Source organism: Pan troglodytes, chromosome 13 (assembly GCF_028858775.2).
Source record: "Pan troglodytes isolate AG18354 chromosome 13, NHGRI_mPanTro3-v2.0_pri, whole genome shotgun sequence".
Lineage (NCBI taxonomy): Eukaryota > Metazoa > Chordata > Mammalia > Primates > Hominidae > Pan > Pan troglodytes.
Window position 1 is genome coordinate 59,292,560 of NC_072411.2, and position 15,266 is coordinate 59,307,825.

The 15,266-nt window shown below is 39.8% G+C and overlaps 1 protein-coding gene across 1 annotated transcript in view; it reads left to right on the plus strand.

Moving 5' to 3' along the window:
- Nucleotides 1–15,266, plus strand: part of GALNT5 (polypeptide N-acetylgalactosaminyltransferase 5) — a 56,799-nt gene that overhangs the window by 15,025 nt on the left and 26,508 nt on the right. Inside the window, exons 2-3 of the mRNA XM_525944.8 lie at nt 12,025–12,191; nt 13,759–13,878. Of these exons, the coding sequence (XP_525944.2) occupies nt 12,025–12,191; nt 13,759–13,878 (287 nt within the window). The remainder of the gene's footprint in view (nt 1–12,024; nt 12,192–13,758; nt 13,879–15,266) is intronic.

Below are 15,266 nucleotides of genomic sequence, written 5' to 3' on the forward strand. Positions count from 1 at the left end.
TGACGAATTTTCCTGGTATCCCACCTATCTACCCTCCTATTTCTTTCTTTTCTAGGTTTTCTCCCAAAATTGCCCGCAAAATACTATCCTTTCCCTCATTTACCTTTTACTCCTTTTTTAAATAATTTCAACATTTTAGATTCAGGAAGTACATGTACAGGTTTGTTACAGGGTATATTGCGTGCTGCTGAGGTTTAGGACACAAATGATTCTGTCACCCAGGTACTGAGCATAGTACTCAACAGTTAGTTTTTCAACTGTTACCCCTCCTTCCTTACCCTCTCTAGTAGTCCCCAGTGTCTATCATTGCCATCTTTATGTCTATGAGTACCCAATGCTTAGCTCCCACTTATAAGTGAGAACATGTGATATTTGGTTTTCTGGTCCTGTGTTAATTTGCTAAGGATAATGTCCTCCAGCTGCATTCATGTTGCTGCTAAGGAAATGATTTTGTTCTTTTTTATGGCTTCATAGGATTCCATGGTATATATGTATCACATTTTCTTTATCCAATCCACCATTGAGGGGCACGTAGGTTGATTACACGTCTTTGCTATTGTGAATAGTGCTGAATTGTTTTGGTAGAATGACTTATTTTCATTTGGATATATGCCTAGTAATTGGATTGCTTGCTCAAATGGTAGTTCTGTGTTAAGTTCTTTGAGATACCTCCAAACTGCCTTCTACAGTGGCTAAACTAATTGGTAGGAACTACATTCCTACCGACAGTATGTAAGTGTATAAGCATTCTCTTTTCTCCACAGCCTTGACAGCATCTGTTGTTTTTTGACTTCTTAATAACTGCCATTCTAACTGGTATGAGATGGTGTCTCATTGTTCATTTACCTTTTACTTTGCAGTTCATTGTGCTCTAGCCCTACCAATTCTCTCGCTGGGAAACTTTAGTCTCATCACTCTGGTCTTTAATGGTCATCACAAGAGATTCTGAGAATTAAAATCTTATTTTGGAGATGTTCCCTTTTTTGCCTTATGAAAAACATTTCAGAGTCTAAAGTTTGTCCAGTTCCAAAATTGTCCTCTAATTGTTGGAATTGTTGGTAATTATGCAACCAAATAGACCAATTTTTTAGTACTTCTTGGAAATCCCTCAATTTATATTCTTTCTTCTTTTTTTCTAATTATCTTTATTTTCTAAAATAGAGTTTCAATATGATAGTTCATAATTTGGTATCACCAATTAACACTTTCGTGGACTTCAATGTGCAAATTCCTCAAACTTAAAAGAAGCTTCAAATTTAGGGAAAAAAACAGCATGACTAACAATTCTGTAAATTCAAAATAAACCTACATTTTGTTGAGGGATAGGGAAGCCATTTTAAATTTTTTATTTGAAAACAGCATATTTCTTGCTTTTTTTTTTTTTTTTTTTGCGACAGATTTTTGCTCTTGTTGCCCAGGCTGGAGTGCAATGGCACAATCTCAGCTCACCGCAACCTCCGCCTCTGGGGTTCAAGCGATTCTCCTACCTCAGCCTTCCAGGTAGCTGGGATTACAAGTACCCGCCACCATGCCAGGGTAATTTTTTGTATTTTTTTAAATTATACTTTAAGTTCTAGGGTACATGTGCCCAATGTGCAGGTTTGATACATAGGTATACATGTGCCATGTTGGTTTGCTGCACCCATCAACTCGTCATTTACATTAGGTATTTCTCCTAATGCTATCCCTCCTCCAGCCCCCTACCCCCTAAAAGGCCCCAGTGTGTGATGTTCCCCACCTTGTGTCCAAGTGTTCTCATTGTTCAATTCCCACCTATGAGTGAAAACATGTGGTGTTTGGTTTTCTGTCCTTGTGATAGTTTGCTGAGAATGATGGTTTTCAGCTTCATCCATGTCCCTACAAAGGACATGAACTCATCATTTATGGCTGCATAGTATTCCATGGTGTATATGTGCCATGTTTTCTTAATCCATTCTATCATTGATGGACATTTAGGTTGGTTCCAAGTCTTTACAATCATTAATAGTGCCACAATAAACAAACGTGTGCATGTGTCTTTATAGTAGCAGGATTTATAATCCTTTGGGTATATACCCAGTAATGGGATCACTGGTATTTCTATGGGAATGGTATTTCTAGTTCTAGATCCCTGAGGAATCGCCACACTGTCTTCCACAATGGTTGAACTAGTTTACAGTCCCACCAACAGTGTAAAAGCCTTCCTATTTCTCCACATCCTCTCCAGCATCTGTTGTTTCCCGACTTTTTAATGATCACATTCTAACTGGTGTGAGATGGTATCTCTTGTGGTTTTGATTTGCATTTCTCTGGTGACCAGTGATGATGAGTATTTTTTCATGTGTCTGTTGGCTGCATACATGTCTTCTTTTGAGCAGTGTCTGTTGATATCCTTTGCCCATTTTTTGATGGGGTTGTTTGTTTTTTTTCTTGTACATTTGTTTGAGTTCTTTGTAGATTCTGGATATTAGCCCTTTGTCAGATGGGTAGATTGCAAAAATTTTCTCCCATTCTGTAGGTTGCCTGTTCACTCTGATGGTAGTTTCTTTTGCCGTGCAGAAGCTCTTTAGTTTAATTAGATCCCATTTGTCTGTTTTGGCTTTTGTTGCCATTGCTTTTGGTGTTTTAGTCATTAAGTCCTTGCCCATGCCTATGTCCTGAATGGTATTGCCTAGATTTTCTTCTAGGGTTTTTATGGTTTTAGGTCTAACGTTTAAGTCTTTAATCCATCTTGAATTAATTTTTGTATAAAGTGTAAGGAAGGGATCCAGTTTCAGCTTTCTACATATGGCTAGCCAGTTTTCCCAGCACCATTTATTAAATAGGGTCCTTTCTCCATTTCTTGTTTTTGTCAGGTTTGTCGAAGATCAGATGGTTGTAGATGTGTGGTGTTATTTCTGAGGCCTCTGTTCTGTTCCATTCGTCCATATATCTGTTTTGGTACCAGTACCATGCTGTTTTGGTTACTGCGGCCTTGTAGTATAGTATGAAGTCAGGTAGCGTGATGCCGCCAGCTTTGTTCTTTTTGCTTAGGATTGTCTTGGCAATGCAGGCTCTTTTTTTGGTTCCATATGAACTTTAAAGGAGTTTTTTCCAATTCTGTGAAGAAAGTCATTGGTAGCTTGATGGGGATGGCATTGAATCTATAAATTACTTTGGGCAGTATGGCCATTTTCACTATATTGATTCTTCCTATCCATGAGCATGGAATATTCTTCGATTTGTTTGTGTCCTCTTTTATTTCGTTGAGCAGTGGTTTGTATTTCTCCTTGAAGAGGTCCTCCACATCCCTTGTAAGTTGGATTCCTAGGTATTTTATTCTCCTTGTGGCAATTGTGAATAGGAGTTCACTAATGATTTGGCTTTCTGTTTGTCTGCTATTCGTGTATAGGAATGCTTGTGATTTTTGCACATTGATTTTGTATCCTGAGACTTTGCTGAATTTGCTGGTCAGCTTAAGGAGATTTTGGGCTGAAACAATGGAGTTTTTTAAATATACAATCATGTCATCTGCAAACAGGGACAATTTGACTTCTTCTTTTCCTAATTGAATACCCTTTATTTCTTTCTCTTGCCAGATTGCCCTGGCCATTTCAACACTATGTTGAATAGGAGTGGTGAGAGGGGCATCCTTGTCTTGTGCCAGTTTTCAAAGGGAATGATTCCAGTTTTTGCCCATTCAGTATGATATTAGCTGTGGGTTTGTCATAAATAGCTCTTATTATTTTGAGATATGTTCCACCAAAGCCTAGTTTATTGAGAGTTTTTAGCATGAAGGGCTGTTGAATTTTGTCAAAGGCCTTTTCTGCATCTATTCAGATAAGCATGTGGTTTTTGTCATTGGTTCTGTTTATGTGATGGATTACATTTATTGATTTGTGTATGTTGAACTAGCCTTTCATCCCAGGGATGAAACCAACTTGATCATGGTAGATAAGCTTTTTGATGTGCCTCTGGATTCAATTTGCCAGTATTTTATTGAGGATTTTCACATTGATGTTCATCAGGGATATTGGTCTAAAATTCTCTTTTTTTGTTGTTGTGTCTCTGCCAGGTTTTGGTATCAGGATGATGCTGGCCTCATAAAATGAGTTAGGTAGGATTCCTGCTTTTTATATTGATTGGAATAGTTTCAGAAGGAATGGTACCAGCTTCTCTTTGTACCTCTGGTAGAATTCGGCTGTGAATCCATCTGGTCCTGGACTTTTTTTGATTGGTAGGTTATTAATTATTGCCTCAATTTCAGAGCCTGTTATTGGTCTATTCAGGGATTTAACTTCTTCCTGGTTTAGTCTTGGGAGGGTATATGTGTCCAGGAATTTATCCATTTCTTCTAGATTTCCTAGTTTATTTGCATAGAGGTATTTATAGTATTCTCTGATGGTAGTTTGTATTTCTGTGGGATCAGTGATGATATCCCCTTTATCATTTTTTATTGCATCTATTTGATTCTTCTCTCTTTTCTTCTTTATTAGTCTTGTTAGCAGTCTATCAATTTTGTTGATCTTTTCAAAAAACCAGCTCGGGGATTCATTGATTTTTTGAAGGGTTTTTTGTGTCTCTATCTTCTTCAGTTCTGCTCAGATCTTAGTTATTTCTTGCCTTCTGCTAGCTTTTGAATGTGTAAGCTCTTGCTTCTCTAGTTCTTTTAATTGTAATGTTAGGGTGTCAATTTTAGATCTTTCCTGCTTTCTCTTGTGGGCATTTAGTGCTATAAATTTCCCTCTACACACTGCTTTAAATGTGTCCCAGAGATTCTGGTATGTTGTGTCTTTGTTCTCGTTGGTTTCAAAGAACATCTTTATTTCTGCCTTCATTTCGTTATTTACTCAGTGGTCATTCAGGAGCAGGTTGTTCAGTCTCCATGTAGTTGTGCAGTTTTGAGTAAATTTCTTAATCCTGAGTTCTAATTTGATTGCACTGTGTTCTGAGAGACAGTTTGTTGTGATTTCTGTTATTTTACAATTGCTGAGGAATGCTTTACTTCCAATTGTATGATCAATTTTAGAATAAGTGCGATGTGGTGCTAAGAAGAATATATATTCTGTTGATTTGGGGTGGAGAGTTCTGTAGATGTCTATTAGGTCTGCTTGGTGCAGAGCTGAGTTCAAGTCCTGGATATCCCTGTTAACCTTTTGTCTCATTCATCTGTCTAATATTGACAGTGGGGCATTAAAGTTTCCCATTATTATTGTGTGGGAGTCTAAGTCTCTTTGTAGATCTCTAAGGACTTGCTTTATGAATCTGGGTGCTCCTGTATTGGGTGCATATATATTTAGGATAGTTAGCTCTTCTTGTTCAACTGATCCCTTTACCATTATGTAATGGCCTTCTTTGTCTCTTTTGATCTTTGTTGGTTTGAACTCTGTTTTATCAGATACTAAGATTGCAACCCCTGCTTTTTTTTTTTTTTTTTTGCTTTCCATTTGCCTGGTAGATCCTCCTCCATCCCTTTATTTTGAGCCTCTGTGTGTGTCTGCACATGAGATGGGTCTCCTGAATACAGCACACTGATGTGTCTTGACTGTTTATCCAATTTGCCAGACTGTGTCTTTTAATTAGGGCATTTAGCCCATTTACATTTAAGATTAATATTGTTATGTTTGAATTTGATCCTTTCATTATGATGTTAGCTGGTTAGTTTGCCCATTAACTGATGCAGTTTCTTCATAGCATCGATGGTCTTTACAATTTGGTCTGTTTTTGCAGTGGCTGGTACCAGTTGTTTCTTTCCATGTTTAGTGCTTCCTTCAGGAGCTCTTGTAAGGCAGGCCTGGTGGTGACAAAATCTCTCAGCATTTGCTTGTCTGTAAAGGATTTTATTTTTCCTTCACTCATGAAGCTTAGTTTGGCTGGATCTGAAATTCTGGGTTGAAAATTCTTTTCTTTAAGAATGTTGAATTTTGGCCCTCACTCTCGTCTGGCTTGTAGAGTTTCTGCCGAGAGATCCACTGTTAGTCTGATCGGCTTCCCTTTGTGGATAAGCCAACCTTTCTCTCTGGCTGTCCTTAACATTTTTCCCTTCATTTCAACTTTGGTGAATCTGAAAATTATGTGTCTTGGAGTTGCTCTTCTCATGGAGTATCTTTGTGGTGTTCTCTGTATTTCCTGAATTTGAATGTTGGCTAGGTTGGGGACGTTCTCCTGGATAATATCCTGAAGTGTGTTTTCCAACTTGGTTCCATTCTCCCCATCACTTTCAGATACACTAATCAAACATAGATTTGGTCTTTTCACATAGTCCCATATTTCTTGGAGGCTTTGTTCATTTCTTTTTCCTCTTTTTTCTCTAAACTTGTCTTCTCACCCCATTTCATTAATTTGATCTTCAATCACTGATACCCTTTCTTCCACTTGATTAAATCGGCTATTGAAGCTTGTGCATGCATCATGAAGTTCTCTTGCCATGGTTTTCAGCTCCATCAGGTCACTTCAGGTCTTCTCTACACTGTTTATTCTAGTTAGCCATTCGTCTAGTCTTTTTTCAAGGTTTTTAGCTTCCTTTTGATGGGTTTAAACATGCTCCTTTAGCTCAGAGAAGTTTGTTATTACCGACCTTCTGAAGCCTACTTCTATCAATTTGTCAAAGTCATTCTCCATCCAGCTTTGTTCCGTCGCTGGCTAGGAGCTGCAATCCTTTGGAGGAGAAGAGGCGCTCTGGTTTTTAGGATTTTCAGCTTTTCTGCCCTGGTTTCTCCCCATCTTTGTGGTTTTATCTACCTTTGGTCTTTGATGTTGGTGACCTACAGATGGGGTTTTGATGTAGATGTCCTTTTTGTTGATGTTGATGCTATTCCTTTCTGTTTGTTAGTTTTCCTTCTAACAGTCAGGGCCCTCAGCTGCAGATCTGTTGGAGTTTGCTGGAGGTCCACTCCAGACCCTGTTTACCTGGGTATCACCAGTGGAGGCTGCAGAACAGCAAATATTGCTGCCTGATCCTTCCTCTGCCTGAAGCTTCGTCCCAGAGGGGCACCCGCCTATATGAGGTGTCTGTCAGCCCCTACTGGGAGGTGTCTCCCAGTTAGGCTACATAGGGGTCAGGGACCCACTTGAGGAGGCAGTCTGTCCATTCTCAGAGCTCAAACGCCGTGCTGGGAGAACCACTGCTCTTTTCAGAGCGGTCAGACAGGGACATTTAAATCTGCAGTTGTCTGCTGCCTTTTGTTCAGCTATGCCCTACTCACAGAGGTGGAGTCTACAGAGGCAGTAGGCCTTGCTGAGCTGCGGTGGGCTCCACCCAGTTTGAGCTGCTTTGTTTACCTACTCAAGCCTCAGCAATGGTGGACGTCCCTCCCCGAGCCAGGCTGCCGCCTCCCAGTTTGATCTCAGACTGCTGTGCTAGCAGTGAGCAAGGTTCCATGGGTGTGGGACCTGCCAAGCCAGGCACAGGAAAGAATCTCCGGGTCTGCCAGTTGCTGAGACTGTGGGAAAAGCACAGTATTTGGGCAGAAGTGTCCCATTTTTTCAGGTACAATCTGTCACAGCTTCCCTTGGCTAAGAAAGGGAAATCCCCAGACCTTTTGCGCTTCCTGGGTGAGGTGATGCCCCAACCTGCTTTGGCTCACCCTCTGTGGGCTGCACCCACTGTCCAACCACTCCCAATGAGATGAACCAAGTACCTCAGTTGGAAATGCAGAAATAACCCATCTTCTGTGTCAATCACGCTGGGAGCTGCAGATCGGAGATGTTCCTATTTGGCCATCTTGGAACAGACCGCAATTTTTTGTATTTTTTAGTAGAGATGGGGTTTCTCCATGTTGGTCAGGCTGGTCTCGAATCCTGACCTCAGATGATCCACCCACCTTGGCCTCCCAAAGCACTGGCATTACAGGCATGAGCTACCTCACCCAGCCTATTTCTGGCCTTAACTCATTAAGCCCTTGTGTCAGGCTAAAAGACATGGTTCTCCAAAAATATATTTACTTCCTAATTCTCAGAACCTGTGATTATTACCTCACCTGGAAAAACAGTGAATATTACCTTCTGAAGCAAGAGATGTGATGAAGGATCTTGAGAGGAGACATTTACCCTGAATTACCCAGATAAGCCCCAAATGCCCTAAATCACATGTATCCTTATAAAAGAGAGCCAGGCAGAGGTTTCACCCAGAGAGACACAGAGGAGAAAGTGATGTGAAGACAGAGAGAGAGATTTGAGTGACTCAACAAGTCAAGGATTGCCAGCAGAAGCTGAAAGAGGCAAGGAACAGAATGTCCCCTACAACATATGGAGGGACTGAGGTCCTATTGACATCTTGGTTTTAGAATTCTGGACCCCAGAAATGTGACAGAATATGTTACCAAGTTTGTGGTAATTTGTCATGGCAGTCAGAAGAAACTAATATAAATTTTGGTATCAAGGAGTGAGGTGCTGCTATAACAAGTACCCAAAAATACACAAGTATCATCCAAGGAATAGCCAAGTGATATGGTTTGGATGTTTGTCCCCTTCAAATCTCATGTTGAAATGTGACCTCCAATGTTGGAGGTGAGACTTGGTGGGAGGTACTGGATCACGGAGGCAGATCTATAATGGATGACTCAGTGCCATCTGCTTGGTGATATGTGAGTTCTCCCTCAGTTCACATAAGATTTGGTTGGTTAAAAGTGTCAGAGACCTCACCTTACTGTCTCTTGCTTGCTCTGTCATGTAACATGCCTGCTCCCACTTTGTATTCTGCCATGGGTAAAAGCTCCCTGAGGCCTCACCAGGAGCTGAGCAGATGCCAGAGCCATGCTTCCTGTACAGCCTGCAGAACCGTGAGCCAATTAAACCTCTTTTCTTTACAAATTAGCTAGTCTCAGGTATTTCTTTCTTTCTTTCTTTCTTTTTTTTAGATGAAGTCTCACTCTGTCACCCAGGCTGGAGTGCAGTGGTGCGATCTCAGCTCACTGCACACTACAACCTCCACCTCCAGGGTTCAAGCAATTCTCCCTGCCTCCGCCTCCCAAGTAGCTGGGATTACAGGCACCCGCAACCATGCCCAGCTAATTTTTGTATTTTCAGTACAGACTGGATTTCACCATGTTGGCCAGGCTGGTCTTGAACTCCTGACCTCAAGTGATCCACCCACCCCAGCCTCCCAGAGTGCTGGGATTACAGGTGCCCAGCCAGGTGGATTTCTTTGTAGCAACACAAAAATGGCCTAATACACCAAGGAATTCGCTAATAGGTAGAGGCTGGAAGAATTCTTTGAAGCATCATAGAAAAAGCCTAGAATGCCCTGAAGTCACTGTTGGTAGCAATATGAATATCAAGGATGCTGTTGGTGAGGGCTCAGAAGGAAGTGAGCGGCACAGTAGAGAAAGCTCCTATCAAATTGCGCCATGGCATTCCCGCCTGGGTGACAGAGCAAGACTCTATTTCAGAAAAAAAGAAAGAAAGAAAGAAAGCTTCTATCAATCATCTTTGAAAATATGTATGCTATCTTGAGCAGAATGTCGGCAAAAATATGAGCATTGTAAGTACTTCTGGTGCAGGCTTAGAAGGAAATATAGAGCACATGATTGAGAAATGGAAGAAAAATGATCCGTGTTACATAGTGGCAGTGAGCTTGGCTTAACTCTGTCCTATAGTCATGTGAAAATTAGCAGAACTTGCCAATGATGAAATCGGATATTTAGCTGAGGAGAGTACCAAGCAAAATGTTGAAGGTGCATACTGATATCTTCTTTCTGTTCAGAGTACAAATGTGAGAGGAAATAGATACATTCAGGAAGGAACTGTTAAGCAGAATTTTCAGTAATTTGTTATGGCGGCCAAAGTAAACTGATAAAGCTCTTAAGTGAAGAGAGGAATATCTTCTCATATTATTCAGAAGTGCTAATGCATGGATCCTTTGTGTAGACTAATATTAGTTTAGACAGTCTGATATTTTAAGTTAGCATTAGATACCTGATCACTACATGAAGATACTGAATCAAAATGTGTTACTTTAATTCTCTGTCACTTGAACATTTAGGACATGCTCCTATCAGCCGTCAATTTATTTTTTTTAATATTAGCCTCAAATAATAAGAATAAATTAACTTTATCTTGAGCTCAAGTTCTTAAACTCACCAATCAATGATTTGTGAGTCATTCTTTTGTTTGTTGGTTGGTTGGTTTCTTTGTGTTTTGTTTTATTTGTTTGTATTTTAAGACAAGGATTCTTGGGCCCTCAGCAAACCTTGTAAATTGATTTTCTGGGGCTGAGGATTGGATATTTATGTTTTTCTAAGGCTTTGTCAATTATTATGATAAACAACCATTTAGGAAACCATTGAAATTATGAAGCATAGCTGGCTTTGTCTACCATTTCTTAAGTACCCCCTATGTGTCAGATATATATTAGATGAGTTTTACATAACGTTTATATGTAATCTTACAGGTACATGTTTAATTTCAGCTTTGTAGTTGGCAAATTGAGGTTCAAAGAAGTAGTAAAGCTGTTCCAAATCAGTAATTAGAAAAACTGATATTTGAGCACATATCTATTTCCAAAGCCCATTCTACCAAAAAAAAACCAGCAGTGAAGTAAAAATATTATTTGTTCACATTTCCTTATATATCCTATCTAGGTGGATGATGTGGGTAAGTCATTTAACTTCCCAAGATTTGAAGAAGTGTATAATAATATGTATCTCAAGCAGTTGTTATGAAGACTGAATTCAATTATGTACAGAATAGCACTTTGGCAACACTAGAGTGTCATGCAAATGATTTGCTTTACTATGGTTTTTGCTCTTACCTATTTCTTATTTATGGAATAAGTAAAGTATAACCATGTTATTTGGCAGAAGTGCAAGCTCTCACAAAATGTCGCATCTACTGCCAGCTGCTTCTATTCTTGTGGATCTAAGGCTTCCTCAATGGTTACTTTTGGAGCCAGACTGGATCAGTGTTCGAGTCCCAGCTCTGCCATTTACTAACTGTAGAATCATGGACTAGTCTTTCCATGATTTTGATTATTCACCAATAAAAAGGGAAAGAGATGCTGGTAATTTGAGGTCGACATTGAAATAATAGAGAATGCTTATAATATTTATGATCATCATCATTAATGATCACATTACTGACAGTAGCTGTGTTAGTAAGATGGCAAATACATTTTGTGAGGTTCCACTGGGCACTGCCTATGAAGAGTGGCACAGGCAGGGGGTGAAAGAATGCCAGCAGTGAGGCAGTGTATTCTGCAGGGCATGGGAAAAAACCCAGGCCAGTTGCAACCCACCTGAATACTAACTCCCACTGTAGCCTGGATTGCATTCCTATGCCAGCAAAATGGTTTTTCAACTGTGGCTATTCTGTAGCAGAGTATCAGCAAGGAAGCCCCAGATACGGAAGCTAAAAAGAGTTTAATTATTTGGCACATACATATTATGCCATAAGTACATACACAAGCAGAATGGGAGAAAAGAATAAATCCCATGGCACTTGGCAGATAGCCAGTTGGAAAGGCAATCATAAACCACTTGGGAACATTAAATAAGTCAGAATGCTATCTTCTAGCATATAATCTAGTAATGATAGCAATAACTACCATTTCATAAATTCCTGTGCCAGGAACCCTGCTAGGCTTTGTATGTACATTATCACTAGGCTACAAAACTCTATTGAATAAGAACCATTTATTACCTCATTCTGCAGATGAGGAAACTGAGGCACAGAGAAGTTAAAGAAGGCACTAATGGTTAAAGACCTGAGAAATATTGGCCATGAGATTTGAAATAGAGTCTAACTACCTGTAAACCCTGTCCTTTCCACTGCAGTGTGATGTCTGCATGGGACATTCTCATGTCTTGCATCTCTAGTCCTTTTATAACAACCACAGTTACGGGTAATTCTTCTGCTTTTTTATTTTGCATGTACCCCTCCCCAAAAAAAGGCACATGATAAATAATAAAATCATCATTGGTATATATAAATAGATGATAGATAGACCAGACAGATCGATGACAGATTAAGTGTGTGTGTATATGCACACCATCACACTCTGTGACTTTTAAAACTATCTTGTGGATCTCCTTAGCACATCTCTTGTGCTCTGCTTATATTCTGGCCCAGATGTGCAGAGCAGCTAGTTCACAATAACCTCCCAACCACCAGTGTCATCATGTGCTTTGTGGATGAAGTGTGGTCCACTCTCCTGAGATCTGTTCACAGTGTCCTCAATCGCTCTCCTCCACACCTCATCAAGGAGATTCTGCTGGTGGATGACTTCAGCACCAAAGGTAAGAAAACCACTCAGGCTATCTCTTGAAATTTCAAAGTTTGGCAGAAGCAAAGTTTAGTAGCAGTTTGGATGGCAAAATTATAGGATAATTTGATGAAGCATAAACATCGTACAAATGCTTTGTTTTACGTGGAGCCTCAGAGACATAAGTCTAAGCATCTATGGACGTTAAAAGTCATCTGGAGCTCTGTTCAGTTAGTTGTCTCAGTTGTAACTCTCCTACCATGTTGGAATGATCTAACTATGGCTCCTTGGAGATGGGCACTTTGAAGTATTGGAGTTTAGATGTCCTCTACAATTGCACAAATCCCTTTTAATGGAATCACAATTAACGGGAGGCCTTGCCTACTGGTAATAACTAGAGTTACAGTTAGACTCTACGGAAGGCAAAGAAATTGAGATCTTATGGCTTCTTCCTTGAGAGCAAGGCACATGATGTGTTCAGTTAAGTGTTAAGAAGACAAATTGCCAATAGGACAAGAGAGATGAGGTGATTCCAACAAAGTTCAAAAGCAGAATCCACCATAGCCTTTATGTTCATTTTTGCTTATTACAGTGAAGAATCTCACTCTTTGGGTTGTTAAATAACCTGTGTATGTAGGTGGTCTGACAGCCACATTACAAATTCCCAAAATGGAACCCATTTTTCAGAAAAGTTTAGAAAATAGCAAAGACTTGGCAATGCTAATGGAACAGCTTACCCTTGAGCTGTGACCACAGCCACATGGGAAGTTTCTTTAGCTTCAGAGTTTCTGCCATAATCACACTGAGCTCAAGAAGCTGTGGGATGACAGAGAAAAACTGGCTGAAAAACATAAAATGTGGCCTTGGAAGCATAAACAGAAATAGTACCCAATTAGTAAGTAGATAGGAGTCCCTTCATGAGGGGCAGGTCCAGATTCTGTGGGACCTGAAGCTTATTCAGTTTTCAGGGTCCTGTCTAAGAAAAACTTTCTTAGAAAGTTTTCTGGAAGCCATTCCAACCTAGGATAGCTGTCAATAGCTTGATTACACACAGAAGTGACTGTAAGTCACATAAACATAGCTCATAAAGCCCCTGGAAAACTGTTCCTTTAGCTGGATCCCTCCATGGCCATCTAATAAGAGAGAAAAAGTATAATGGAAAGGGATGTCAGAGTAGAGAATGAAAGGGTCTTATTTGCACACATTGTTTAGCCTCTTCCTTGGGTCACGGAAGGGGCTTTTGCAAGAGGTGGGGCTGAGAGTAGAGGCAGAATTGTGCAGAAGCCTGAGCTACATATATTTTAAGGCAAATCTGCCCCCACCTTGACAAATACTCAGAAAGGTGTGCCCTCCACTGCATCACCTTGCAAAACTGAAAACAAACATTTGGGGTTTGAAAAATCAGACAGCTTTGAATATTGAAACCAGATAGAATCCTTCCAAGAAAATGACATCAGAAAATAAAATTATGACCCAAGGAATAAAATTCAGTGATGATGGTAATGTCATAGTTTTTGGCATTTGACTTTGGGGAGCACTTCTGATACTATCCGGACTTACTTAATTCAAGTATTTCCTGGTTTATCTTTACTCTGGTGTAGACTATCTAAAAGATAATTTGGATAAATACATGTCCCAGTTTCCAAAAGTTCGGATTCTTCGCCTCAAAGAGAGACATGGCTTAATAAGGGCCAGGCTGGCAGGAGCACAGAATGCAACAGGTAAGAAGTTACTCATTTTTTTGTTTGTTACATTTTTATTTTAATTTAAAATGTTTCTCAAACATACAGCAAATGTGAAAGACCAGCACAATGATGCCTATATATGCATCACTTAGTTCCATCAATTTTAAACAGTTTTTATAATATGTGCTTTATCATAAACACACATAGACACCTACTGTATATACTTTTTTCCTGAACCTTTGAAAAAGAAGTTACAGACATCATCATACTGCACCCCTAAGTACTTCAGTGGGCAGCTCTGAAGAACAGGAGCATTCTCTTAAATAAGCACAGCTTTCATAACTAAATATAATAATACCTACTATATGCTCTTTTCAAGTTTTCTCATTGTTCCCAAAATGTTTTTGTTTTTTTGTTTTTTTGAGACAGAGTCTCGCTCTGTCACCCAGGCTGGAGTGCACTGGTGCCATCTCAGCTCACCACAACCTCCGCCTCCCTCATTCACACCGTTCTCCTGCCTCAGCCTCCCAAGTAGCTGGGATTACAGGCACCCACCACCATGCCCGGCTAATTTTTTGTATTTTTAATAGAGACGGGGTTTCACCGTGTTAGCCAGGATGGTCTCGACTCCTGAACTCGTGATCCGCCCGCCTCGGCCTTCCAAAGTGCTGGGATTACAGGCCTCAAAATGTTTTTTTAAATTCGGGAACTAATTAAGTTTCATACTCTGCATTTGATACTTTGGTCTTCTTAGTCTGAAAAGTCAACTCCTCACACACTTTGTTTAAACACCAGTGTGTGTGTGTGTGTGTGTGTGTGTGTGTGTGTGTGTGTGTGTATTTTAAGTTCATGCCATTTGTTTGGTACCAGTGACCATGTTCTGAAATTTTTGATTTCCTCTTGTTACCTGCAGGATAAATGTTTTTGGAGTGAAAATATTATATACAATGCTACTACATAGGTGATAGAAATGGTATACATCTCATCAAGAGGCATATAATATAACATAATATCACCAGTATTGTTGATACTAACTTTGAGAGGTTAGTTAAGATGTTGACAGCTAAACCTTTACTTTGGGATTAAGAAGTAATTTGTGGAATGACACATTGATCCATGAAAATATTCTGTTTTTCTTACAATGTTTTACCCAATGGTTTTTAGTATCCATTGATCATCCTTACTTAAATCAATTATTACACTGAGGACTGAAAATTTGCTTTTCTATAATTCATTCTTTTTTATTTAGCTGGCATTCATGTGTAAGGAGAAAATCTCTATCTCTCCCTCTCCTGCTTTCTAACTCTTCCTCCCTTTCCCCTCAATCTCCCTCTCCCCTCCCTCTCATCCCCTCACCGATATGGATTTATGGCTCAGAAATTAAATGTGTATTATATCACCATTATTCTTGTTGGTGTTCAAAT